Source organism: Vigna umbellata, chromosome 4 (assembly GCF_029865625.1).
Source record: "Vigna umbellata cultivar VRB3 chromosome 4, Vumbellata_1.0, whole genome shotgun sequence".
In the NCBI taxonomy this organism is placed as follows: Eukaryota; Viridiplantae; Streptophyta; class Magnoliopsida; order Fabales; family Fabaceae; genus Vigna; species Vigna umbellata.
Window position 1 is genome coordinate 18,720,312 of NC_142168.1, and position 27,621 is coordinate 18,747,932.

Sequence of the window (27,621 nt, forward strand, 5' to 3'; positions counted from 1 at the left end):
TCTTGTCTCTGACAGTTGTGTGCTAAAGAGAGAAAAGAAACGAGACAGGATGAGAAAAAAAAAGTGAGAAAAATGAGAAAAATAAAAAATTTGTGAATAATGGAGTCAAGAAGAGGATTGAATTAGAGGTTTGGGTGTGCCATTTTTACACTTGTTCCCCCATTGCTCCTCTATTTCTTTTTGTTTGTAGCTTCTCATCCATATTTTATCCTCCCTTGTCCTTGGCCCCATTACATCCATAAAAGACCTTTTGATTTAAACATGCATATGTTTTGAGTGTTGATATTAGAGGCTTGCCAAGTCTGTTTGTTTCTTGCTCTCTTGAGAGCAGCAAGTTGACAATGTTTACCCTAGACACTTGAGAGAAACACTGATAGTGCACCTGTGAGGTTCTGTTACTTTTGATTCATCTCTCAAGCTGATTGATTATTTTGCCATGCCTAGAATTTCTTGGATGATTTCTGTGAGTATCTGCTTTCTCTGATTCTGTGTTGGATGTTGTCTACTCCTTTTCTTTGTCCAGATTCCATGAGAACTGTGTAATTCTGTTTGTTTCCTTGTGAGTCTTTATTTTCTGTGTGTCGATGTTGTGTTACTCCTTTGATGTCCTTTGAAATATTCCCTGATTTGCGTCTTGATTTTGCCCAAGAGTGCAAAAGACTATATGGCTGAACGGACGTCTATATGGCTAAACGGGTTGTTTAGGGTTTACGGGGTTGGACGTCGGTTTGTGCACTGCCATACGTCTATAGACGTCCGTTTGTGCACTAACCGACGTCTACTGGGTTTTTTTTTAAAAAATCAATTTATTTTTGCATTAAAACCACACCTGAAAAGCAAAAAATTGTCCCAGAACAATATATAGTATAGTATATTTGCGTTTCATATAAAGAAAGTTCTACTTAATGTACAAAATAATCCAATACCAAAACTATCAATATATAAACTTATAAAACTAAAATTAATCAATATTCAACAACAAATAAAATTGTTCCTAACTCCGTCTTTGCAGAAGATAAGCTGTCCACTCCTGCCTTATTTGCCTAATCGTTTCCTCTGGTATAGGAGATGTACTCTTGAAGCGCTGCAAAATTGAAGAAAGATTCATTATGGTTTCATATATGTTTAAAGCTGAATTTGATTTTTAATGTCTTCAAGGTATGCATCATTACCTCATTCCAGTCATCTGTAATGGCAGCTCGAATGATGGTCTTAATCCAACACATGACATAGAAGCCACATTCTCATAAATCCTGCTGCTGGTTACACTAAAATGATGCACTAAATCGTCAATAATTTAGATCATTCAATAACATACAAAATGAATTATAACTTTAAATGACGATCAACCTTTGGATATAAAATTTGAACTAGTTGACCTCAAGATTTACCAATAACTCTGTACAGATTAAAAACACAAAGTAAAATTATCATAACTATATTTATCATAAAAGTTTAAGGTGAACATCAAATTCAAAGTCATTTTTGGAGAGACACTTTGATAACAGTTGAAAAACTGTTATTTTCATGCTTGAAATTGATACTAAAAGCAACCTTTAACACTTAGAAACTAGCTTGAAATCATGCTTTTATTCATATTTTCATAAATAAGAGAGCTGGGCAGGTTTATGCTTGATTTTAGTGTTTTTGTGCAGGTTTTAAGGTGAATTTGGTGAAAGAAGTGAAGAAGGAGAGAGATGAAATCAGGAAAGACATCAAAAAGTGCAAAAGGAGAAGCCGCAACTGCCGCTGAGCGGCACTCAGAAGCTCACGGGGGATCCGCTGAGGGGCAAAATGGCCGCTGAGGGGAAGAAACCAACTCACGCACTTACCGCTGAGCGGTAGTTTACCGCTGAGCGACACACTTATGGGCTTGGGCCTAAATTTTCTGTAATTTTAGAATAGTATATAAGCTTTAGGACGTCCTAGGGTTTGTATCTTTTGGCAGAAAACGAAGAAAAAAGCAAAACACTCTCTCTTCACCCCTTTGAAGGAGGATCTTGGATGCTCAGGCTACCTCTTCACCTTTCTAGGGTTTTATCTTTCATTCTTTCATTATTATTCATCTAGTTTCACCATGAATATGGTGAACTAAACCGTGTATTGTTGTTGGGAAATCAATGTAGTCTTGTGAAACTCTCATATATGGAATTTGTGTTTAAACATCTTATTTGAGATACATGCTTTCTTTCACATCCAGCAGACGCATCAACACGTTAAGCAGTGGGCGTGCACGTCCATTCCAGTGATTTGAGGACAATTTTCCTTTTGATTTTATTTTGGTTTGTAAATTTTTATAAACTTGGACATTACTTCTATTAATTTTTGGGTATAGCATCTACTGAAGGATGGTAGGTGGTTAAGTATCTACTGAAAGATACTAGGTTTGACACCTACTAATGGGTGTTGGTGGATGTTTAGGTCAGGCTCGTGACGTTAAACAAGCGCTACCTGGTAGGCAACCTAGTTGATTGATTGTATTTTTGTTGTTTGTTCTTCTTTAGTTGCATGATAGGGAATTGGATGCATGAGTTATCTGAGAACTTAATTGCAGGGAGCAAGTGAGGGGAATGAGTAGAAGGCACCTAGGTTAAGCTAGGAAGAAGAAAAGCACAACACGAAAGTGCCGCTGAGCGGTGGTATCGCAGATTGGACTTAGGTTGCCCCTTAGCGGAACCGAGCCCATTAGGGTATTTTTATACTCTAAGTCATGCCTTGGCCTCTATTTTCAGATTCTTCTCTGCACACACTGATGGGGAAGTGCATACCTAGAGAGAATATACTAAATGACATTTAAGAGAATGGGAAAGAAATTAAAAATGGAAGAGATTAAGGAAGAGGAAACTTATGATTTGAAGATGCGCCACTTGAAGGAAGCTCCAAGATAAGCATCAAAGGAGGACCGCCACTTGCTTGAGCAAGATAAGGTCTGCCCAAAATAGGGACTTTGGAGACAGAATACTATCTCAAAGAAGATTGCAAAAGTGCAAATTAACTCAAATTCAATTGATTCAAGGTAAGGTACAAAAAGGAGACCCCTAAGCCTTCTTATATAACCTTTGGAGTGAGCTAGGATGCAAGATCTAGGAGATGTGGGACTTATGAGTGTGGTGAACGTCCAGCAGCTGCTGCAGTTCCTCTAGGGACTTTTGAGTCCCACAATGCTCAATTCTCTCCACTCCAAAGGGTTTATAAGGTAACTAGTTCTCCTATAATTCAAAACATGAAAACTAGTTATGCTATCTAATGCTACACGCCTAGGACGCCCATTTCCTCTTCTTTTCTTTTAAGACCAGGCCATGGAGAGTCCCACATTGCTTGTTCTTAAAGAGAAAGAAGAGTTTATAAGCGTTGATTCACAAGAACTAAGAGAAAGAAATCCAAGAGGCAAATACACGCCTATGAAACCTATTGTACTCTTTTTTATGCTTGTTGTCACTTTGAAAGCTCTTCATTGTTGCCCCATTTATGATCATATCACACACACTCCTAAACACTTTTCCAAAGGTTCTCTACATTTTTCCTTTCATTCCTCTTGAGAAAATCTCCCTTCCACTTACTTTATAACTAGTTCTCCATCTAAGTTTGGGGTTGGGAGAGAGCATCATTGTTCTTCATAGTTTGAAAGCATTCTCTACTCATTTCGCATCTCCACCCAAGTAAGTCAAGCTTTTTTCATTCTGGGTTCTTGAGCATGAATTTGATTGTTGAAGCATGAATTTTTAGGGGTTTTGATTCCTATGCATAGTTTGATGAATTAATTGATGTTTGAACCGATTGAACTGATTAATTTTGTTCTGGAAGTATAAAACTTGTATGTGGGTGGAGTTAGGAAAGGTCAAAAGAGTGTTTTTCAAAAATTTGTCAGAGTGCCGCTTGATGATAAATTTATGAACACCGAAATACGGCGCCACAAACTTGTTGAACAATCGGCAAGTGTGACCGAATCATTTTAAGTAATAAACTCGGTAAGACCAAGTATCGTTCTCCCAAAGGACTCACGGCCTAGTTTAGGTATGTGATTCGTTGATTATTTGAGACTTAAAAATGAAATAATTGGAGTTTAATATGCAAGACAGAAAATAAACATGTATGCATGAATGTGATCAATGGCTAAAACAAAATACAAACACTTCAATGGAATATATGGATGAGTATGTTGTTGGGGTTTATCAATTTCATCTTATCCACTCTCATATATTTTAGGAATTCAACATTCTTTTCATCATTGTTAATGCCACTCTCTAATGTACCTTGCAAGAAGGCCTATCCCTAATTACGAGTTCATACAATTCCTAGCATTCCTAATAATTAGTTCTTTTAGTACAGGAGCTTAACGACAACCAATATACTATTGGGAGAAATTCCTCGGATCTAGACTTCCCCGTATGTTCCCGTATCGACAAAATCAATAATCATGCATTGAATGAGTTAAACAAAGCAAGCATTGAGCAAAGAGGAAAAACCCTAACTAATGATGAAAGAAAGCATAGGTCTTAAATATAAGATGTAAGCACAAATTCCATATATGAGAGTTTCACAAGACTACATTGATTCCCCAACAACAATACAAGGTTTAGTTCACCATATTCATGGTGAAACTAGATGAACAATAATGAAAGAATGAAGGATAAAACCCTAGAAAGGTGAAGAGGTAGCCTGAGCATCCCAGATCCTCCTTCAAAGGGGTGGAAGAGAGAGTGTTTGCTTCGTTTCTGCCAAAGATACAAACCCTAGGACGTCCTAAAGCTTATATATTATTCTAAAATTACAGAAAATTTAGGCCCAAGCCCATAAGTGTGCCGCTCAGCGGTAAAGTACCGCTCAGCGGTAAGTGCGTGAGTTGGTTTCTTCCTGATACGCGGGTCGCACCACATACAAATTTGATTGCAGATAAATAATGCAGTATAGACTAGGAAGTAACTCCTAGGTCGTCTCTCAAGGACCAATTTATGGTTCAGTCTTAGATCTAACACGAAGTGGGGGGGTGTTTTTGTGATTTTGTTGGATGCGATAAAATTAAACTGGACTTGAAATTAAATAGAATTTAAAAAAAAAAACGTTGAAATAAATTTTAACCACAGTAAAAGCCATACGGTAAAAACGGTAAAATCAGAAAAAGAAAAATTACGTAGTGTTGAAATGTACCAAAAACATCAGTAAAAATAACCGATAAACACGACTCTTGAAAATAACATGAACATGAACAGTAAAACTCAATGAAAGAATTTAACGGTGTAGAAAATCATAAACGGTAAAATGAACAGATAACAAAAATAAAACACTTAAATAAAATTCATCAAGGATTCAACACTTAGACATAAAATTCTTGAAATTCTAGAACAGTGAAGATAAAAAAAAATAAAACTGAAATGAGCAAACTACTACAATGACACACTACATGCTTCGGAAATAAATTTCTACATTATTGCACTGTTTCAAAGAATGGAAAACTGAGAGGAAGAGCTCATGGAAGAGTAAGAACCGAGAGCCTCTTCCAGGCCTCCAAAACCGTCTGCTCTCCTCTGGAATTCCTACTCCTTTTATTCTTGAGAGTGCACTCCTCCCTATGCTCTTGGACGAAACATGGTGTTGCTGCCCATACAGTACCGAGAATGTGAGTGTGGGTCTAACTGCCGAGACATTCTTTTCCCATTGGCAAATAAACAAATAATTGCCTTGAGTGTGTGGGCTTCATCTCTTTTGTTTGCTTCTGGACCACTGCACCATCGTGAAACTTTGCTGGACCAGTGCCATGGTGGACGTCTGCTGCTGCTTCCATTCAGCTAGGCCGTGAGTGCCTCTTCATTCTCATCACCTTGCACCTCCAAGCTTGCTGTGTGCTTCTCTATGGTCCATCACTCTCCCTCTTGGTGACTGCTCCAGCTCTAAGCCGAGACACCCTCTTCTCCAAGTCATGGCAGCTGCAGCTTCAAGACCTTCCATGCATCACCGTGCATCCAAAGTTGGTGTAACGTTGCTGGAAATACCACCTTTGCTGGACTGGAAGATCTGAGATAGGAACCAACGTTGGTGGCTGCTGCCTACGTGAACCAGCCCTCCTTCTGCTCTTCTTTTCTCCAACTTAATACTCTACATTTGTTTTTAATTTAATCACCGTGGACCATCCAACATTACATCATTCTTCAGCCATCCAAGTACCGTGTTCTGTGTTCCCTGGAAGCGTACCTTGAGCTTGGTCACGTGCAGCTTCAATTAAAAGGATGGAATGTGCTTCCAAAGTTGGCTCACCAATTTTTCAGCAAGTGTGGGCCGTGTGCTTTTCCATTCACCAATTAATCACCACTTTTCCAAATTGTTCACGTGACCTTTGTGCTATTAAAATGTAATTTGAATTAGTGTGTTTTCTAAGGTAAGGCTACGTGAAATCATCAATATCTTTTCCCAAGCCAAATTTCCCAATCCTAGGTGGCGGCTCCACTTCCAAAAGACAAAAGAGATTCCCCATTATTTGTGTTTGCAGCCGTGAAGTGTCCACCTTCTTTCCATATTTTCTTCAACCAAAACTAACAAGGGGCCCTCCTTCTCCTTCATGTGCTTTACTTTTCCTCCAAGAACCGTAAACTTCCTAGCTTGTGGTCCCTTCCATCTTTCTTTAATTAATAAATGAAATGTGAATTGAATTCCATTACGTGCTCCTCTTTCAACAACGTGGCCCCCTCTTCTCTTTTGTCATGCTTTTCAATTGAAGAATAATATTCTCCTCTTTTAATGGCAGCCCCACTTTTGTCCATATGTTGATGCTACGTTTTGGATTTCTACCGTGCAGTTCTTTATCAACTCTAATTGATTTCTCCTTTCTTATAAAAGAATTGAATTGTTATGGTGCCAAACTCACTTCTCGGCTGCTCTAAGGTTGTGACACACAATCATGCTGCTTCAGCTGTTCCTGGACTTTGTAGTGATGACCGAAACCTCCTAAAGCTTATGAACCAAACAATTTTTTTTATATATTTTTTTTCTTTTCAACACACAAATCAATGCACCGTTTCTTCCAATTAAATAACAGTGTATAAATGAATCTTCTTCCAAATGTCCCAAATTGTATTTCCAAAATTTTCCTGCAATTACTAATGCAAATAATTAGCTCAGATAATTCAAATTAATTGAAATAAGAATTTCTGATCAAATTAAGCACAATTAACAAAAATGGGAAAATACTGGACATTTAAGCACAATTCCCCGATTAATTCTAGTACAATAAACTAAGTGAAGTGAGCAAAATATTGATTCATCAAAATAGATCACACTTAGTCTTTTGCACTCCTGGGCAAAATCTAGACGCAAATCAGGGAATAGTTTAAAGGACATCGGGTGTATGACACAAACTCAATATACAGAAAACAAACACTCTCAAGGAAACAAACTGAATTACATAGTTCTCAAGAAATCTGGACAGAGAAAAGATGTAGACAATATCCAACACAAAATCAAGGAAAGCAGATACTCACAGAAATCATCCAAGCAATTCAAAACATGGAAAAATAATTGTTCAGCTCAAGAGGTGAATTAAAAATAACAAAACCTCACAGATGCACTAACAGTGTTTCTCTCAAGTGTCTAAGGTAAAGAATAATATCAGCTCGATGCACTCAAGAAAACAAACATAAGCAGACTTGGCAAGCCTCTAATATCAACACTTAAAACATATGCATGTTCAGATCAAAAGGTCTTTACTGGGTTGTAATGGGGCCAAGGATAGGGGAGGATAAATATGGATAAGTAGCTAGATCTCAGAAGAATTAGTGGAGTACTGGGGAAAAAGTGTAAATACAGTGAAATCTCACCCAAACCTCTAATTCAATCCTCTTTTCGACTCCATTATTCATAGAATTATTTTTCAATTTTCTCTTTTTCTCATAAAAAATTTTTCATCCTGTCTTTTTTTTTTTTCTTTATCACATAACAGGATATAAATCATCATTTCAAAACATGATGAGGAACCAACTAGCCAATTCATCAGAATTCCCAAGGAGACCACACTTATTCACAAAAAACTTCTATAGCTCCAGACCTTCCTAAGGTTAAGGTAATCATTGTTTTTCACTTAGGGCAAGTGTATGAGCTTTAAAACAAAGAAATGGGGAAAGTATAGGCTCAAAAGGGTTATCAAAGGATAATAACAAGGTAGGCTTATTTGGCTAAAGAGGCTCAAGAAATAAAATGCCTTTATCATTTCTAAACATGCGTATCCATCAAGAATTATCAAAAAGAATCAAGCCAAGGCATATGTGCAAGCAATCGAGAGACATGTCACACACAAGAAAGAAAATTAAGTGGCTCAAATTCTCACATAGGGTATTCGTCACAATCAAATCAACCTCTTAAGCATTATAATCATCTTCCAAGCAGAGAAAAACAAGGATTTCAGACCATAAGTATTAATTAAGTGCAGTGAAAGACGAGTCTACAACTTAAACAAAATTCAGAAATCAAGAGAAAAATGTAAAATTTATTGCACACAAAACAACTAAAAATAGAAAAAATTTAACACTCAAAAACAAAAAATTTAACACACAAAATACAAACTAACAGAAACTAACAGAAAAATCAGAATTTCTCCCCAGTAGACCACACTTAAATTACACAATGTCCTCAGTGTGTTACAATCATCAGATTTTCAATTTCAGAGCAGTCAAATAATATAGACAAGTGCAATAAAAGGTAAGGAAATGGGAAGAAATTTTTCAGTAACATCCATCAGTAGATGTTGTCAGTGACATCCATCAGCAGATGTCTAATAATCTAGCACCCATCAGTAGATGCGAATTTCTTTTTTCTTTCTTTTTTTTTTTTGAAAAAAAAATGACCGGTACTGTGACAACAGTTTCGGTGGCAACAACCGGAACTGTTGCTACAGTGGATTATTTTTGGCTACAAATGGGTCAGTCCTCTGCGTCGAGCGACATTTCTGACTGCCTACTCTCTCTCTGTCTTTCTCTTTCTCTCTCTAAAGCGTCTGGAAATCTGAGAGGAAGCTTTGCCCCTGTGTGCCTCCGAAGGCGTCCGAGTCCTGCGACGAGCTTCTGTAAGCCCTTCCGCTTCCGGGTAAGTCCTCTGTACTCTTTCCTTCTTTCCTTTCCTTCATTTTTCTTCTTTTCCTTCCCTCTTTCTCTTGACGCTTTTATTTTATTTATTTATTACTTTTTTTATGCTTTACGTTCTTCCTTCCTTTATTTACGCTTACCTCTTTTCTATGCTTTTCTTTTTTTCTCTTTTTTTTTAGGTTTAATTGCTTCCTTTGTCCCCAGTTTGGTTGAATTGTGTCAAATTCATCCTCATTTTTAAAAAAGTTTCATTGTCGTCCTCACGTGGTGTAAAAGTTTCATTGTCGTCCTCACGTGGTGTAAAAGTGTCAATTGAATCCAAACATAGAAAAAATTTGTGTCAAAGTAGTCATTTTTCCTATATCTCTGTGTCTTCCTTTCATACAATCAAGTACAGATATTCATTTTACCTTATCCAATTTAAGGCTTTTCATAGCTCCAGAGAAGTGACATATGAAAGGAAGACACAGATATATAGGAAAAATGACTACTTTGACACAAATTTTTTCTGTTTGGATTCAATTGACACTTTTATACCACGTGAGGACGACAATGAAACTTTTTTAAAAATGAGGATGAATTTGACACAATTCAACCAAACTGGGGACAAAGGAAGCAATTAAACCTTTTTTTTATGTATTATTTGTCCTCTCTCCCTGCCCTCTTTATTTTTCTTTTTTTATATATGCTTTCCGTTATTTATTTTTTTCTTTTCAGCTTTTCCATTTTTCTTATTATTATGCACACTAAAACCAAACTAAAAATTAATCTAAAAACAAAATATGGACAAAAACGCTGGACCTAGATCCGTTAGGACCCTTTGCGAGGACCTGGACCTAAAACTGGACAAAACTGAGTTAAAAGAAAAACTAATAATATATTTTTTTTATAGAAAGAAAAAAAAATGGAACAAAATTTAACAAGCCAGAAAGTTCAGGATAAGATAACGTATAAAAGATGGGCACCAACTAGAGAACAAGTGGCCTTATTGGAGGCATTATTCGCGTTCGGGATAAGAAACCCGAACAGAGAACAAGTTCACGAAATCGCGACAAGGTTAAAGGTATATGGGGAGATCGGGGAATACAGCGTCTATTGCTGGTTCCAGAACTATGGATACCGCGAGAAACAAAGATGCCTGAAACGAAGCAACACCACTACGTCGTACTCTCCAATACCCCTCCTGCCGCCTTTCATGGATGGTAAGAAAATTTGTTATTTATTTTTTTGGTTTTTCTCTTCTTTTTTAACATATCTAGTTTAATTTTTTTTTTAAGATCCTACAAGGACATTGTCGCCAGTGCCAAATCGGGTGACGCTCGATCTCTTTCCGATCCCTCCGGTTCCTGTCAAAGTTGATATCCCTGCTCCTTTTCGGTTCCAGCTGAAACCTCCTTCTGTCGAACTCTCCCTACGACTGCCCTCGGCCGACGATGAATAGTCTCCTCGAGGAGACTGAAATTATTACCCATATGTAATTTTTATGTTGTTTTTTTTATTTGGTCTGTAATATTAACGATCATCAAAGATCGACCCCCGAACATCTTTATTTTCATATATCTACTGCAATTTTATTTTCAGATCTGCTCAATCTCCTTTCCCCAAAGCTGTAATTTGCTCTTATGAATGAAATCTTTTCTTAGTCTAAACAAATATTTCAATCAATTATCTGTATGAAACAGCTAAGAAATTATATTTACAGTGAAGGAAAATAAGGAAATTTGAAAAAGAATGAGATCTGAAGTGAAAATGATAAACAAAATTCTCAATGATTTTTTTTTTTAAATGATAAGAAAAATAGGCTGAAGGTGAGCCTCTGATGAAACTGAGGGCCGATGAAATAATGGACTACGCAAAACAATTTTTGAATTTTCGGTTTTTTTTTAAATATATGAAAAATAAATAAATGTACATCTCAGAACAATTAAATTTTAATTGAAAGTAAAAATTTTTTCACGCTTAAAACAAAATATTTTATCACAAAGAATTTTTTTTTTTAAGATAACAATTCGAAAACTAAGAAAGGAAAAAAATAAGAATCTTCCCCAATAGACCACACTTAAACTACACCATGTCCTAAATGTGTTCGAAGCATAAGGTCATCAATTAAAATGGTTAACAGATAAAGGACAAGTGTAATAAAAGTAGGAAAAACGGGGAAGAAAGAAAAAGAAAACTCCCCTGGTCATGGTGGCAGTTGCCAATTTTGGATTTGTAGGGAGATGTCTTCCTCTTCAGGATCCAGCACAGAAATTTTGAGGAAGAACTGCTTCATCCTCCATATCTGATCAAGCAGGGAAATATCCTCCACCGCCGGATCTAAGCAGTAAATATTGTTGATGAGCGGGTTCAGCAGGTGCAATTCAATCTTCGAACTGTCAGTGTTAGCACCTATGTTTTCCACTGTGGGAGGATGTTGGTCAAATTCATATGTACCTCCTACAACATGGTTAGTGCAATGTGGTTCTACAGAAATTACATGCAAGGGTATAACACCCAATCCCAGTGTAACAGGCTGAACATCCGATATACTCTCAGAACATGAATCAATTTTAAATTCAGAAACATTATCAATCACAGACTCAGATTCATGTTCAGTGCATGAAGAATAAACATACGAATGTGACATCAAAAATTTGTTCTCATCATGCAGAGAGGGAAAATTAAAAACATGCTCAGCAACAATATAATCATCAGTATACCGATCATCAGCATAATCATAAATATCATAATCATCAATGACATAATCATACTGAGGTATGCTTACCTCTACTTCCTTGAAGTTTGCTAGAGTGTCGGTAGATGAAGGTGGTCTACCTGGTTCAGGATTACTGCTTATTCTTGCCTGGTCCTCAAAATCTTCATTAGTCTCCTTAGGTGCAAGAGTGGCCATCTGCCCGATCTGATCACTCAGATTCTGCATGGCAGCTTGAGTTTCCTGCTGGATCTTCATGCTCTCTTGCTCGAACTGAATGCTCTGCATGGTTATCTGCTCCAGTAACTCCTTCAATGTAGGTTCAGAAGTAGAGGGCTGAGGAGCTATTTGGGCAGACTCATAAAGTTGCAGTTGTTGTTGTTGCTGGACTGGCGGAGGCATACAAGCATTTTGAGATGGTGCTTCCTGATATTGCTGTGGAGCATCATACCATCCCAAACTTGGGTCATTCCATCCAGGATCATTGCTGTAACCATACTGAGCAGGGAAGAATTCATTCAAGAACATATGCTCAAGATTTTCCCAAGTGATACACCCTGATGGAAGACAATAAAGCCAATCCCTTGCTGCTCCTTGTAATAATTGCGGAAATGCCTTTAATAACATGTGATCAACCGGTACATGTGGAGGCTTCATTGAAGAGCAGATGATGTGGAATTCCTCCAAATGTCTATGTGGGCATTCACCTGTAAAACCATGAAACTTAGGCAGCAATTTTATCAGTCCAGAGGTGAGAACGCAATGAGCATCATCCTCAGTAGGTGGAACCGGCTCACGAGGAGAGTTCTCAGAAATTGGAGGACGGGCCATATTTTTCTCAACATAAAAATTAGCAGAATTATAATTATTGTACCACGCACAAGGAGAATCATAATTTGAGGCATTTGCAGAATAAGCAGTATTTACATAATCAAAATAGGTAGACATGGAAAAATAAAAAGTAAAAACTAAGAACTAAAAATTACGAAATAGATAAAACACAACAAATTTGCACAAATAAAAAGTAAATACTAAAAATTACGAAACAGATAAATCACAACACATTTATACATGTTACTTGCACACATAAGATAGAACATAAATTTTGTTTTTTTAATTTTAAATTTTTTTTTAATTAACAGATAAAACACATACGACACGCATACAGAAAATAGAATATCACATCACAACACAAGATAAAACACAACACAATTAAACATATATTAACACATATAATCGAAAAACAACAAAAATATAAAACAAAAAACCTGGAACTGAAGTGACAACGCCGCCAAAATTTGCTGAAGGTGTCGTTGTCGCCTACAAAATATAAAACACAGAACACACAAAACACACATATTAGCAGAACAAAAATTTACACAACAAAAATCTAAAACCAAACCGTCATTGATCCCCGACAACGGCGCCAAAATTTGATACGCGGGTCGCACCACATACAAATTTGATTGCAGATAAATAATGCAGTATAGACTAGGAAGTAACTCCTAGGTCGTCTCTCAAGGACCAATTTATGGTTCAGTCTTAGATCTAACACGAAGTGGGGGAGTGTTTTTGTGATTTTGTTGGATGCGATAAAATTAAAGTGGAATGGAAATTAAATAGAATTTAAAAAAAACGTTAAAATAAATTTTAACCACAATAAAAGCCATACGGTAAAACGGTAAAATCAGAAAATGAAAAATTACGTAGTGTTGAAATATACCAAAAACATCAGTAAAAATAACCGATAAACACGACTCTTGAAAATAACATGAACATGAACAGTAAAACTCAATGACAGAATTTAACGGTGTAGAAAATCATAAACAGTAAAATGAACAGATAACAAAAATAAAACACTTAAATAAAATTCATCAAGGATTCAACACTTAGACATAAAATTCTTGAAATTCTAGAACAATGAAGATAAAAAAAAATAAAACTGAAATGAGCAAACTACTACAATGACACACTACATGCTTCGGAAATAAATTTCTACATTATTGCACTGTTTCAAAGAATGGAAAACTGAGAGGAAGAGCTCATGGAAGAGTAAGAACCGAGAGCCTCTTCCAGGCCTCCAAAACCGTCTGCTCTCCTCTGGAATTCCTACTCCTTTTATTCTTGAGAGTGCACTCCTCCCTATGCTCTTGGACGAAACATGGTGTTGCTGCCTGTACCAGAGAGTGTCGGGCGCCGCACGAAGGACGCCCGAAATACCGGGCGCCGCACGAAGGACGCCCGAAATACCGGGCGCCGTACGAAGGGCGCCGAAGTACCAGGCGCCGAAGTACCAGGGGCCGTACGAGGGGCGCCGAAGTGCCAGGCGCCGTACGAAAGACGCCCGAAATACCGGGCGCCGTACGAAAGGACCATCCGGTTGTCCAATACGGAAGGACCGTCCGGTTGTCTAATGATCACCTACCCAAAGATATACCGGAGTCCACTCCGGAGGCTACGGCGACTTACGACAATGCCTGTACGCAATCGTAGAAGGCACACCGGAGGCTCATGCGTTGAAGAGCCGGCCAAAGATTGAACCTAGACCCGGTATAAACTCTCCTAACCCTCTTGTAGCAGGGAGGAACACCTACCAACCGGGCCGAACCTCTTTATAAGAAAAACTTTGAAGAACTCACAAGGAATCCTACCATCACAGAGCAGCCCGGCACGACAGCCACTGCATCAAATCTTGTCTGTTAGGTGACCCAAAGTCCCACGTTCACTACGAGCACTAGGACTTGGGGGGCTTGTGTATCTACAAGGGCCGGACGCCGTACGGAAGGATCCATGTGAGAGGACGCCCAAGCTAATTGGGCGGATCTCCATACGGACGAGGCGGACGCCCATATCACATGGGCGGACACGACGAGCAAAACCGGGCACCGTACGGAAAAGCTCACATGGGCGGATCCCACGACCACGTGGGCGGATCCCACATGGGCGGATCTCGCGTGGGCGGATCCCACATGGGCGGATCCCACGACCACATGGGCGGATCCCACATGGGCGGATCCCGCGTGGGCGGATCCCACATGGGCGGATCCCCGCGGACACGGCCAGCAAAACCGGATGCCATACCAAAGAGCCCACATGGGCGGACCCCGCATGGGCGGATCTCTGTGCGCGCGAGGCTGACGCCCATTTCACATGGGCGGACGTACACGCACGCCGGAACACTAATCAACATAATTTAAGGGAAAGTAATCTGGTTTAAAGGTAAGTAGAAATTAGAAGCTATCGGGCCGTTTTGGGCCGTGATTAACTTTTCACTAATCCCAGGCCCATAGCGAAAACTATAAATACAGGTCCACGGTGAGTGGTAGATAGGTTACATTGAATGCACATTTATTGCTACTACTGAAAATAGCCACTGCTCTGAAACTGACTTTGGCATCGGAGAATCTTTTGTAGGTCTCCACCCCTCCGGATCAAGAGGAGAGCCAAAGCGCCAGGAGAAGATCAGTCACGAAGACCAGACCGCGGGAGGACTTGGAAGACTTGGAACCGCACAGCCCTACACATCCGAAACATTTGGCGCCCACCGTGGGGCCGTGTGATTTAAAAAACCCAATGGTGACCACGAGAAACATGAGCTTAGACGATCCCGCTGAGATGATGCGCGTGCTACAACAAAAAATGGACGAGATGCAGCAACGTCATGAAGAGGAGATGGCGGCCGTGAAGGCCGACTGCGAAGCCCGGATAGCTCGGGAGATCGGGCAGATGAACGGGGAGAACGAACAAGGGATAAAGGAAAGGGGGTGGAAGGAGAACGCCCGCCCCCGGACACCGAGGGCGATCGGACTTGGAGGCCTTCCGAGTCGGAGGCAGAAGAAAGCAAGGCTAAGTCGGTGCATGCGGAAAGCGCTGCCGAGGACGGGCGGATGGTTGTCAAGCCGGAGCCTTCATCCACCCTATTGCTCCCGTTTACCCAGAACATAATGAATGTCCAAATCTCGGAGCAATTCATGGCTCCGCAGTTCAAAATGTATAACGGAACGACGGACCCTGCTTCCCATATCCAGACGTTCTCGAACGCGATGGCGTTCCGAACAGGCAATGACGCCATCTGGTGCCGAGCGTTCTCGCTCTCATTGGAGGACGAGGCGTTGGAATGGTTCAACACCCTCCCCCCTAATTCGATAGAAAATTTCGCCGGGTTGAAACAGCTGTTCGTCAAACAATTTGCGGCCAGCAGCACTCAAGACCTGACCGTGTTCGAATTAATGACCCTCAAGCAGGAGAAGGACGAGACCTTGCGGACGTTCATGGACAGATATCAGAAGACCGTCCGGCGAGTGAAAAGCCTGACGCCGGAGCTCGCCCTTCACTACATCCTGCCGGCTCTTAAGCCGGGGCCGTTCAAAGATAGTGTCTGCAGGCGAGCACCCAAAACAATGGAGGAGTGAGGGAAAGAGCAGCTGATGAAATAAGGGTAGGAGATGAAGCTCTCCTATAAAAAGAAAATCAAGAAGCCAGGGGAGAGAGGGCGGACGGTAATAAGCCCGCCAATTCTACGGGAAAAACGTTCGGCCTTAGGCCCCGGGAGCAGAAGAAAGGACCTCGCTTCCAACAATATACGCCCTTGAACGCCTCAAGGGAGAAAATTCTCCGAGAGGCCCTAAGTGCAGAACTGATAGTGGAGCATGAGGGACTCCCAACTTTGAAGGGCGCTGACCGGAGCAAACATTGCTCCTACCACAAAAACATGGGTCACAGCACCGAAGAATGCCGGACCCTCAAGGACAAAATAGAAGAACTCGTCCGGGCGGGAAAACTTAAGAAGTACGTCCGAGACGAGCGCCCGTCGCAGTCAACCGAACGGTCCGCCCAGAGACCGGCCTACCGAAAGGATAAGCCGCGGAATCCCCGAGCGGAACGACCCCGCTCCGAAAGGCGCCCGAGCCGAAGTCGAAGCCGCAGCCGGGAACGCCCCTTGAGAGGACACATTAATACCATTTCCGGAGGATTCGCGGGAGGAGGATCATCTTCTTCCGCCCGTAAACGCCACGTTCGGGCCCTCCAATCCGTCCATCTGGTTGACAAGCCGCGTCGCTCCATGCCGCCCATTACCTTCTCGGACGAGGACTTTCACGCCCCTGATCCCGACCAGGACGACCCAATGGTCATAACGGCAGAGATAGCACGGTATGGGATAAGCAAAGTCCTGGTTGACCAAGGAAGTTCGGTCAACATCCTTTACTGGAAGACCTTCCTGCAAATGGATATCTCAGAAGATCTGATTGTCCCCTACGATGGGCAGATAGTAGGGTTTGCAGGAGAAAGAGTTGACACAAGGGGATATGTGGAGTTGAGGACGAGGTTGGGGACCGGACGATCTAGCGAGGAGAAGAGGGTCCGGTATCTGCTGGTAGAGGCGAGCACCTCATATAACGTGCTGCTCGGAAGGCCGTGCTTAAACGCTTTTGGAGCAATCGTCTCTACCCCCCACCTCACAATGAAATACCCCTCCGAGAAGGGAATTATTTGTACAGTCCGGGCGGACCAGAAGACGGCGCGAGAATGTTACAGCAGGGTTGAAGTTGCACGTCCGTCCCGCAAAAAGGCGGGCGGCCGGCTCGGAGGTGGCCATGGCCGACCTTGATCCTAGGACGAATACCGAGGACCGGCTGGAACCTATGGGAGAAACCCAACCTATCCTGATAGGAAAGGAACCTGCCCAAACCACTCGCATCGCCAGGGAGCTGAACCTCGAGATGGAAAAGGAGTTGAGAGCGCTCTTGTGGAGGAACCGTGATCTCTTTGCATGGACGGCAGCGGATATGCCAGGCATTCATCCTGCGGTGATGTGCCACAAGCTCTCGCTTTTCCAGAATGCACGACCTATAGCCCAGAAAAAGCGAAGAATGGGCGAGGAGAAGCGCAAGGCGGTCGAAGAGGAGGTAGAGAAGTTGAAGAGAGCCGGATTCGTCCGGGCTGTCACCTACACCACATGGCTAGCTAACGTGGTAATGGTGAAGAAGGCTAGCGGGAAGTGGCGCATGTGTACCGACTACACGGATCTGAACAAGGCCTGCCCAAAGGATTCGCACCCCCTACCCAGCATAGACGCCCTGGTGGACGGCGCCTCTGGACACCGAGTGCTGAGTTTCCTGGATGCATATTCCGGGTATAATCAGATACCCATGTACGGACCAGACATCGAGAAGACAGCATTCATCACAGAGAAGGCTAACTTCTGCTATGAGGTTATGCCGTTCGGCCTGAAGAATGCGGGGGGCGACATACCAGCGCCTAATGGATCGAATCTTCCGGGACCAAATAGGCCGGTGCATGGACGTATATGTGGACGACATGGTGGTCCGATCGGCAGATGGAGAGGGACACATCCAAGACCTTGAGGAGGTTTTTCGCCAAGTAAGGAAATTCGGCATGCGCTTGAACCCCGCAAAGTGTACGTTCGGGGTAGCCGCCGGAAAGTTCTTGGGTTTTATGCTGACATCAAGGGGGATTGAGGCTAACCCAGACAAGTGTGACGCGGTACTGAAAATGCAGAGTCCGGCCACCCTTAAGGAAGTCCAGAGACTGGTCGGACGCCTCACTGCCTTGTCCCGATTTATCCCCAAGCTAGCAGAGCGGATGAGGCCGGTCCTGCGTAAGCTGAAGAAAGGGGCCGGCCCGTCATGGGACGACGAATGCGAGCGAGCGTTCCAAGACGTCAAAGCCATCCTAAGTAACCCACCGGTCATGAACCGCCCGGTTCCGGGTGGAGATTTGCATATCTTCTTGGGAGTATCTGAAACGGCCGTCAGCGCCGTATTGATGCAAGAGCGGCCTCAAGCGAGATTAATTTACTTCGTGAGTCGAACCCTCCTAGATGCAGAAACCCGGTATCAGCGGGTAGAGAAGGTGGCCTTGGCTTTATTGCACGCATCCCGAAGGCTTCGCCCTTACTTTCAAAGTTATCAAGTGATAGTCCGCACGGACTTCCCAATCTCCAAAATCCTCAGAAAGCCGGACCTAGCCGGACGGATGGTGGCATGGGCAGTAGAGCTCTCAGAGTTCGGCTTGCGCTATGAACCAAGGGGATCGGTTAAAGGCCAACATTTGGCAGATTTCGCGGCCGAATTACCCCCATCCGGCCTAGAAGACTGGAATCTGTACGTGGACGGAGCGTCCGGGCGTTCGATAAGCGGGGCCGGCATCGTTCTTGAAGGCCCCAACGGATTCTTACTGGAGCATTCCTTGATATTCAAATTCAAAGTATCCAACAACCAGGCCGAGTATGAGGCCCTGATAGCCGGCCTCGAGTTGGCAAAAGACATGGGGGCGCGGAGGATAACCTGCCGGACGGACTCTGAGTTGGTGGTAGGCCAAATGAACGGCAACTTCCAGGTCAGAGAGGAGCGCCTTTTACGATACTACCAACGAGCGGCGGAACTCGCAAGGGCGTTCGATAAAGTCGACATACAGCACATTCCCAGAGAACAAAACACGAGGGCGGACGTACTGTCTAAACTCAGTTCGGGAAAGGAAAAGGGACAGTTGACTACTGTCGTGCGGCAGGTTCTACTTCAGCCTTCGGTAGAATGCTCGGCGGTATCCGATGGTTGGCAGGACTGGCGTGCAGAAATCAGGGAGATCATGACCCGCCAGGACGAGGGGCGGACGGTAGGTCCGGGCGAAGCCAAGAAAATCGCCCGTTACCTTATTGTGGGGGATGACTTATACCGAAGAGGATTCTCCTCCCCCCTCCTTAAGTGCTTGGGGAACGAAGAGGCATGCTATGTCATGGACGAGCTACACAACGGCGTTTGTGGTTTCCACACAGGCTGGAGAACGTTAAAAGCCCGGTTACTGAGAGCCGGATATTATTGGCCTACCATGGAGGCGGACACAAAAGCGTTCGTCCAGCGCTGCGTTCGCTGTCAGGAACATTCCAACAACACCCATCTTCCGCCACATGCCTTACGTTCAATATCCTCCCCATGGCCATTCGCCCAATGGGGAATGGACATCGTAGGACCATTCCCAGTAGGGCAAGCGCAGAGGAAGTTCCTCTTGGTGGCGGTGGATTACTTCACCAAGTGGGTAGAGGCCGAGCCCTTGGCGACCATCACGGCCGCCCAGGTCCAGAAATTCTGTTGGAAGTTGATATGTCGCTTCGGCCTCCCCCGATCCATCATCACAGACAACGGCCGGCAGTTTATAGATAGAAAGCTCGCCGAATTCTTCAAAGGATTGGGAATCAAGCACATTACCAGCTCCGTGGAGCATCCCCAGACGAACGGTCAAGCCGAAGCAATGAACAAGACCATAGTTTCGGAACTCAAGCGGCGTTTGGGAGAAAGGAAGGGAGCGTGGGTGGACGAACTGCCCGAGGTCCTATGGGCCTATAGATGCACACCTCATGGAACCACAGGCGAAACCCCTTTCAACTTAACTTATGGTACTGATGCTATGTTGCCGGTTGAGCTGGGCGAACCGTCCTTGAGGCGAGAAGTCGAGGACCTGAACCTCAACGACCAAGAGTTGAGAATCGAGTTGGACTCCCTGGACGAACGCCGTGATCGAGCGGCGCTGAGGGCCGAAGCATGCAAGCGCATGGTGGAAAGAAAATACAACTCCAAGGTCCGGCCAAGAAGCTTCCAAGAGGGGGACCTAGTATGGAGAAAAGCGGGAGACGCCCGCCGAAACCCAACTCATGGAAAGCTGGCCGCCAAGTGGGAAGGGCCGTTCCGAGTAATGGAGGCCCTGGGAAACGGAGCGTATAGGCTGGAGCGCATGGACGGACGTCCCATCCCTAACACTTGGAACGCCACGCATCTAAAGTTTTATTTCAGTTAACTTCCACGGCTTGATGTAATGTACCCCCATGGTTAATGAATCAAGTTCTATTTTCTCCTATGAAACTCACTTTGTTTTGTAGACATCTAATTCACAAGCTGGCGAACGAGCGTTCCAAAGAGAACGACTCTCAGCTTGGTTGGGCGACGAAGCGAAGAGACGTCCGCCCCACCAAACCCAAGCTGGCGAACGAGCGTTCCAAAGAGAACGACTCTCAGCTTGGTTGGGCGACGAAGCGAAGAGACGTCCGCCCCACCAAACCCAAGCTGGCGAACGAGCGTTCCAAAGAGAACGACTCTCAGCTTGGTTGGGCGACGAAGCGAAGAGACGTCCGCCCTACCAAACCCAAGCTGCCGAACGAGCGTTCCAAAGAGAACGACTCTCAGCTTGGTTGGGCGACGAAGCGAAGAGACGTCCGCCCTACCAAACCCAAGCTGGCGAACGAGCGTTCCAAAGAGAACGACTCTCAGCTTGGTTGGGCGACGAAGCGAAGAGACGTCCGCCCTACCAAACCCAAGCTGCCGAACGAGCGTTCCAAAGAGAACGACTCTCAGCTTGGTTGGGCGACGAAGCGAAGAGACGTCCGCCCTACCAAACCCAAGCTGGCGAACGAGCGTTCCAAAGAGAACGACTCTCAGCTTGGTTGGGCGACGAAGCGAAGAGACGTCCGCCCCACCAAACCCAAGCTGGCGAACGAGCGTTCCAAAGAGAACGACTCTCAGCTTGGTTGGGCGACGAAGGCGAATCCAAAGAGAACGACTCAGCTTGATCGGGTGGGCCATGAAGCGAAAGTTAAACATCTAAAAGCTAAACGTCGACACCCGCCCGGGAAAAGGAGGCGTCATTCCCCCCGGCCGGACCGGTACTAAAGCAAGTCCTTTGTAGGAATAAAAGGCGCACAAAATATACGAAACAGGAAAAACCAACTGTGTATTAATCAGGGACGCTGAAACGCGCCGATTTACAAAAGGACCGCCCGACCAACTTCTGGACAATCCGAGATGTTGGGCGGATGGTCACGAGATACACCAAAAAATTAAAAGAAAAAGAATTCTAAACGTTTTTCCCGGATGCCGCCTCTACAGTTGGCCCGTCGTCTTCAACCGCATTCAAATCCATAAGGACGCCGTCGAAAACGTCCTTCTCTATATCCACGCCCAAAGAAAACGGATCCTGAATGCCCGCCAGCAGAGTTACCTGACGAAGGGCTTTGTTGAACCCTTCCTCATGTTCAAACATAATGGTCGACTCCAACTCGGCAACCTGCTCCTTGGCCTTAGTAACTTCAAGAGTGAGCTCCTCGTTGGTCTTAGCATGATCCGTTTCGACCTCTTTTAGGCGGGCTACCTCCGCCTTCAGCTGGCGACCTTCCTCCGCCAAGCGCTCCTGTTCGGCCTGGGCGGTTGCCAAACTTTCGGCGGCCTCCCTCTTGGCCTCCTCGAGATCGGCTTCTAACTGTTCGATCTTCTTATCGTATTCATCCTGGTTAAGGACCATCTGCTCCAAGGTCAACTGAAGGGAGGCTGCATTCTTCTTCTCCTTGTCGAGCTCGGCCCGGACCTCCGCCACGCCGGGGCGGTCAGCAAACTTTCTTAAGTACCAGGCCAGAGCGGATGTCCGGGTAGACATCTCTAGCATGGCGTTGGTTAGCTCCAGCTCGGACAAGGGTTCAATAAGCGCCCGCTGAGAGGAGCTCATATGGAATTTTGCCCGGTCGCTCATGCTGAACTCCGGGCTGAAAACACCGCCAGGAATGGGGACGGCCAATACCCTCTCCCGCTCTTTCTCTTTGCCTTTGTCCTTACGGGCTTTCTTCGAAGCTGACCGAGACGAAGAGCCCTCCTTGTCTTGACGTCCCTCAGCAGAAGGATCTTTTCTCTTTCGAGTAGGATCCGCGGAAGTCATGGCCGCCCCAGACGTTGGACCTACTTGGACGGCCGCCATCTCCGGTTGATGCTCCCGGATTCTAATCTTCACGCCTGGACCCCCGGCCTTACCAGTGGGGGGGACCCGTCCAGTCGGAGCGCCGGCAGGAGGAGGGCGCGGCACTGCGGGAGCACCGGTTGGCCGGGCCGTCGACGAGCTGGCACCGGACTTCTTCCTGACGGTCGCGAAGTTGGATTTGCGGGGGCCCGGAGTCGTCATTAGTTCTGCAAAAAACAAAGAAATTCAGAAAAATTAACGTCAGTATGCGAAAAACGAGCACACCTAATGTGACAAGACCATACCGAACGCCTTTGGTCCACAATCCTCAAGACTAAGGCATTCAACCAGGTGGCGGGCGGAGATCCGGCGAGGGAGGGTGTTAATGGTGCGCACGGCCTCTCGGTCGGATGCTGTCAAATCCCCGATTGAAGTCGCCCGTATTCGTCGAGGGTCCCTCGTCCAATAGAATGGGAACAGCGGCCTCCCTTCACTATCGGAAAACTCGTGGAGGCCGTCCTTGTCAACGATTATTTTAAAATAATGTTGCTTGAAATTTTTAAAGGAATCGGAGAAGGGGCGGAATAGGGTCCTGTCCCGCACCGAGTTAAAGGATACCCAACCGCCAGAAGAAGAAGGGCGGACTTCGAAATAGTGAAAGAAAACTGGGATGGTGGGAGTGACACCCACTGCTGAACACATCGCCACAAACGCCTGTACAGCCGCCCACGAATTGGGATGCAGCTGCGTCGGAGCCACATTAGCTTCCCGAAGAACGGCCATTTGAAAATTAGTAAAGGGCACCCGGACGAAAAGATGTGTGAAGAAGGTCACGTACATGAAGAAGAAATCATAAGGACTAGACCGCCCATCATGAAAGACCCTCTCGTTCAACAGAGTCACCCCGGCACGAATTAACCTCGAATCCTCCATATCCCGTACGATATGGGTATGGCGGATCCGCCATTCCAAATCCTTGCTGTAAGCATAGCAGGAAGCATATCGGCTGGGAACGACGGGAGCCAACTCCGATATCACCGTCCCTTCACCATCCGGCTCGAAGGGTGACCCGACTATACGAATACCGCCTTTGAGCAAGAACAGAGGCACACCATTAAATATCCGGTCGTTCATCGAGACCGGTGACCCAGGGTCCCCTCCGGAAGACCCAACCGCCTCCTCCAAAAAACGAGAAGAAGCCGAACTTAGAGAATCGCCGCTGTCGCCCTGCGCCGACCCCTCCCGGACTCCGCCCGACGACCTAGAACCTGACTCAATGGACATAGATGCCATTTATTACCTGAGGGAAAAAGAATCTCGAACTCCTGAGTAAAGAAGATAAGTGAAAATGACCCCGTTTAAACACCCTATTTATAGGGAAAAATTAGTAACCGCTGGATGTATCATGGCCGTTAGATTTGGTACAACCAACGCTCCGGATTTGGCGACGCTTCAGCTCTCTTCACTGGGGACGCGCCACGTGTTTTCCCGCCTAAAATCCAAATTCAAAAAGCCCACTGAATAAAGCCCAATTACGGGTTCCCGATCCCCACGCGCCGTATTCAAAATCCTACGTTCACTACGTGTACTAGGACTTGGGGGGCTTGTGTACCAGAGAGTGTCGGGCGCCGTACGAAGGGCGCCGAAGTACCGGGCGACGTACGAGGGGCGCCGAAGTGCCAGGCGCCGTACGAAAGACGCCCGAAATACCGGGCGCCGTACGGAAGGACCGTCCGGTTGTCCAATACGGAAGGACCGTCCGGTTGTCTAATGATCACCTACCCAAAGATATACCGGAGTCCACTCCGGAGGCTACGGCGACTTACGACAATGCCTGTACGCAATCGTAGAAGGCACACCGGAGGCTCATGCGTTGAAGAGCCGGCCAAAGATTGAACCTAGACCCGGTATAAACTCTCCTAACCCTCTTGTAGCAGGGAGGAACACCTACCAACCGGGCCGAACCTCTTTATAAGAAAAACTTTGAAGAACTCACAAGGAATCCTACCATCACAGAGCAGCCCGGCACGACAGCCACTGCATCAAATCTTGTCTGTTAGGTGACCCAAAGTCCCACGTTCACTACGAGCACTAGGACTTGGGGGGCTTGTGTATCTACAAGGGTCGGACGCCGTACGGAAGGATCCATGTGAGAGGACGCCCAAGCTAATTGGGCGGATCTCCATACGGACAAGGCGGACGCCCATATCACATGGGCGGACACGACGAGCAAAACCAGGCACCGTACGGAAGAGCTCACATGGGCGGATCCCACGACCACGTGGGCGGATCCCACATGGGCGGATCCCGCATGGGCGGATCCCACATGGGCGGATCCCACGACCACGTGGGCGGATCCCACATGGGCGGATCCCGCGTGGGCGGATCCCACATGGGCGGATCCCCGCGGACACGGCCAGCAAAACCGGATGCCATACCAAAGAGCCCACATGGGCGGACCCCACATGGGCGGATCTCTGTGCGCGCGAGGCTGACGCCCATTTCACATGGGCGGACGTCCACGCCCGCCGAAACACTAATCAACATAATTTAAGGGAAAGTAATCTGGTTTAAAGGTAAGTAGAAATTAGAAGCTATCGGGCCGTTTTGGGCTGTGATTAACTTTTCACTAATCCCAGGCCCATAGCGAAAACTATAAATACAGGTCCACGGTGAGTGGTAGATAGGTTACATTGAATGCTCATTTATTGCTACTACTAAAAATAGCCACTGCTCTGAAACTGACTTTGGCATCGGAGAATCTTTTGTAGGTCTCCACCCCTCCGGATCAAGAGGAAAGCTAGAGCGCCGGGAGAAGTTCCGCCACGGAGAGAAGTCTACGGGAGGACTTGGAGGACTTGGAACCGCACAGCCCTACACATCCGAAACAAGGCCAAAATACAAATAAGAAATAATAACAAACTAATTAAAGATAAAACATAAAGATAATATATATCTAACATTATCTCTCAAGTTAATGCATAAAAATCGTATATACTAAGTTTGATGCTAATATAATGCATAAAGACTTAGTAAAAAAAAAATTATGCACTTGAGCGACACCAAATTATTAATGATTTGGGAAGACAACATATAGAAGATGAAATACCAACTCAAAAGACCCCTTAAGCAACAAATATGGGAGATTGTTCCACATAAATCTCTTCTTACAAACCATCGTTAAAGAATGCATTGTTGATATCCAATGGACGAAGAGATCATTATTGAAGAGTCACCACAACTATAAATAAACTAACAAAAGCCATATTTTCCACGGGAGAAAAAATATTTATGGACGAGTCAAACACAATCGTGACAAAAAGATGTCAGAAGAGACAACAACGGAAAAAGCCATGGATGAACATGAGAGAGAAATCTTAAAAATCCAAGATTCTCCAATCAAGACACTTGAAAAAGGAAAAAGAGCAATATCAATGCTCTGAATAGCTACCTGATAGGAAACTTAAACACTCTGAATCTCTACGAGACATGCCACTATGTATGACGAAAAAAGGAACAAATTCACAACTTCAAAAAGTGCTGAGAGCGCATAAGAGCTCCTATGAATGCGTCGTTGATGGCACAATGGTCACATGACTAAGACGATCTAAACTATGTGATAGTCTGTCGAAACTGAAACTCTGGTAGTGACAGTGGTACATGATGACAGTAGACTATAGTGCCACCGGCAGAGGTGCCACCGTCGGCAACGATATGTTTAGAGGCAAAGACATCGAAATTTTTTCTTCAAAAAAACCTTAGACTATGATACCATATTGAATATAGATTCATCTCCTTTGTGTTTAATATACACATAGATCCTTTATTTATAATAATAAAAGAAATATAAACTAAACTCAAAATATAACTAAAAAATAATAACAAATTAATTAAAGATAAAAATAAAGATAATATATCTAATAATTTAAATATCTATTGTTTCTTGGACTATGTTAATTATAGACCATGACTTCTGCATGATATTGCACTAACTGAATAAAGATGAGTCAATTAAATATTAACTTAATAAACTACATGTATTCATCCAATGACATTTTAAAGGATTCGATTAGGACAATAATTCCTTAAGGTAATTGGACCAGTTTATGTTTTTTCTTTGTTTTCTAACCTGCAAAATTTTCTAACGCATATAATGAATTCAAATAAGACAAATCAACTGTTTAAAGTTTTTGGACCATTTTCATTTTTTTTTATACGAAGTGTCTAACATGCTTAATTTTTCTAAACTCATTAAACGAATTCGAATACAACAATTTCGGACCAATTTCATTTTCTTCCCTTCAAGTTTTTTTATTTCTTAACTCCTAAAATGAATTGGAATACAATAATCAATAGCTTAAGGTCCGTATGGACCATTTTCATTTTTTCTTTTCCAATGTCTAATTAACATCTATCATTTTCTAACCCATAAAATGAACATAACAATAGACAGGTCTTTGGACCATTTTCATTCTTTTAAATGTCTAGCATACTTAACTTTTAACCCATAAAATATTCTGATAGAACAATCGCTAAAACTAATTCAATTCAAAACAAAAATTGTGATTTTGGATTGGTTCAAATTTTATATTGAATTACAATTAAAGCATATTGAACCGTATAATATTCCCACCGAAAATGAAAAAACTTCACATGACACCCAGTTTCAATTTCATCTACCACAACCACTTTAATAACTTTATTGAATTTCTTTTACATATTTTGTTTAAGTAAAATTTTTGCAAATTTTATCATCATACAAGAAAAATCCTCAAAATATCATACCTGATCAATACAATCATCAGGACAAATATTTACACTACATTAATAAATGAGATATATAGAGAAGAAAAAGGAAAGCGAAAGAAAGACATAACAGAGTGTCAATAAAAAAAATTAAAATAATTAAGATGAAAAAATAAATAATAAAAAGTGAAGGGAGAGAAGAATGGATAAAGGAAGAAATCAGAAAAATTGTACATTTTACTTAAGAAGAAAATATGGGAAAAGAAGAAAATAAGTGCATATTTTACTAAAATTTAAAATTGATGGATTTTAAGACTGATTAAAATTTTACATAATTACTTCAATTATTAAGAAATTATTAACTAGAGATTTAGATTG

The 27,621-nt window shown here is 43.6% G+C and overlaps 3 protein-coding genes across 3 annotated transcripts; all 3 read left to right on the forward strand.

Annotated features, from left to right (window-relative positions):
- The first annotated feature begins 8,826 nt into the window (after nt 1-8,826).
- On the forward strand, nt 8,827-10,626 carry LOC148199443 (uncharacterized). The gene is made up of 3 exons (XM_088112667.1): nt 8,827-9,069; nt 9,961-10,270; nt 10,346-10,626. The coding sequence occupies exons 1-3, from the start codon at nt 8,827-8,829 to the stop codon at nt 10,507-10,509; spliced, it is 717 nt and encodes a 238-aa protein (XP_087968793.1). The 3' UTR covers nt 10,510-10,626.
- Nucleotides 10,627-15,806: 5,180 nt separating this feature from the next.
- LOC148199444 (uncharacterized) lies at nt 15,807-16,175 on the forward strand. The gene has a single exon (XM_088112668.1). It carries the CDS (start codon nt 15,807-15,809, stop codon nt 16,173-16,175), a length of 369 nt encoding a protein of 122 aa, XP_087968794.1.
- Nucleotides 16,176-16,474: 299 nt separating this feature from the next.
- Nucleotides 16,475-17,371, forward strand: LOC148199445 (uncharacterized). Its single transcript, XM_088112669.1, has one exon. The coding sequence runs from the start codon at nt 16,475-16,477 to the stop codon at nt 17,369-17,371; it is 897 nt and encodes a 298-aa protein (XP_087968795.1).
- Nucleotides 17,372-27,621: the final 10,250 nt, after the last annotated feature.

Excerpts from the sequence above, each read along its gene's own strand:
- LOC148199444 (XM_088112668.1), top strand. The coding sequence starts at position 15,807 with ATGGCGTTCCGAACAGGCAATGACGCCATCTGGTGCCGAGCGTTCTCG.
- LOC148199445 (XM_088112669.1), top strand. The coding sequence starts at position 16,475 with ATGGGTCACAGCACCGAAGAATGCCGGACCCTCAAGGACAAAATAGAA.
- LOC148199443 (XM_088112667.1), top strand. The coding sequence starts at position 8,827 with ATGACCGGTACTGTGACAACAGTTTCGGTGGCAACAACCGGAACTGTT. Across the intron at positions 9,070-9,960 it reads GTAAGCCCTTCCGCTTCCGG|AAAGAAAAAAAAATGGAACA; the intron begins GTAAGTCCTCTG and ends TTTTTTTTATAG. Across the intron at positions 10,271-10,345 it reads CCTGCCGCCTTTCATGGATG|ATCCTACAAGGACATTGTCG; the intron begins GTAAGAAAATTT and ends TTTTTTTTTAAG.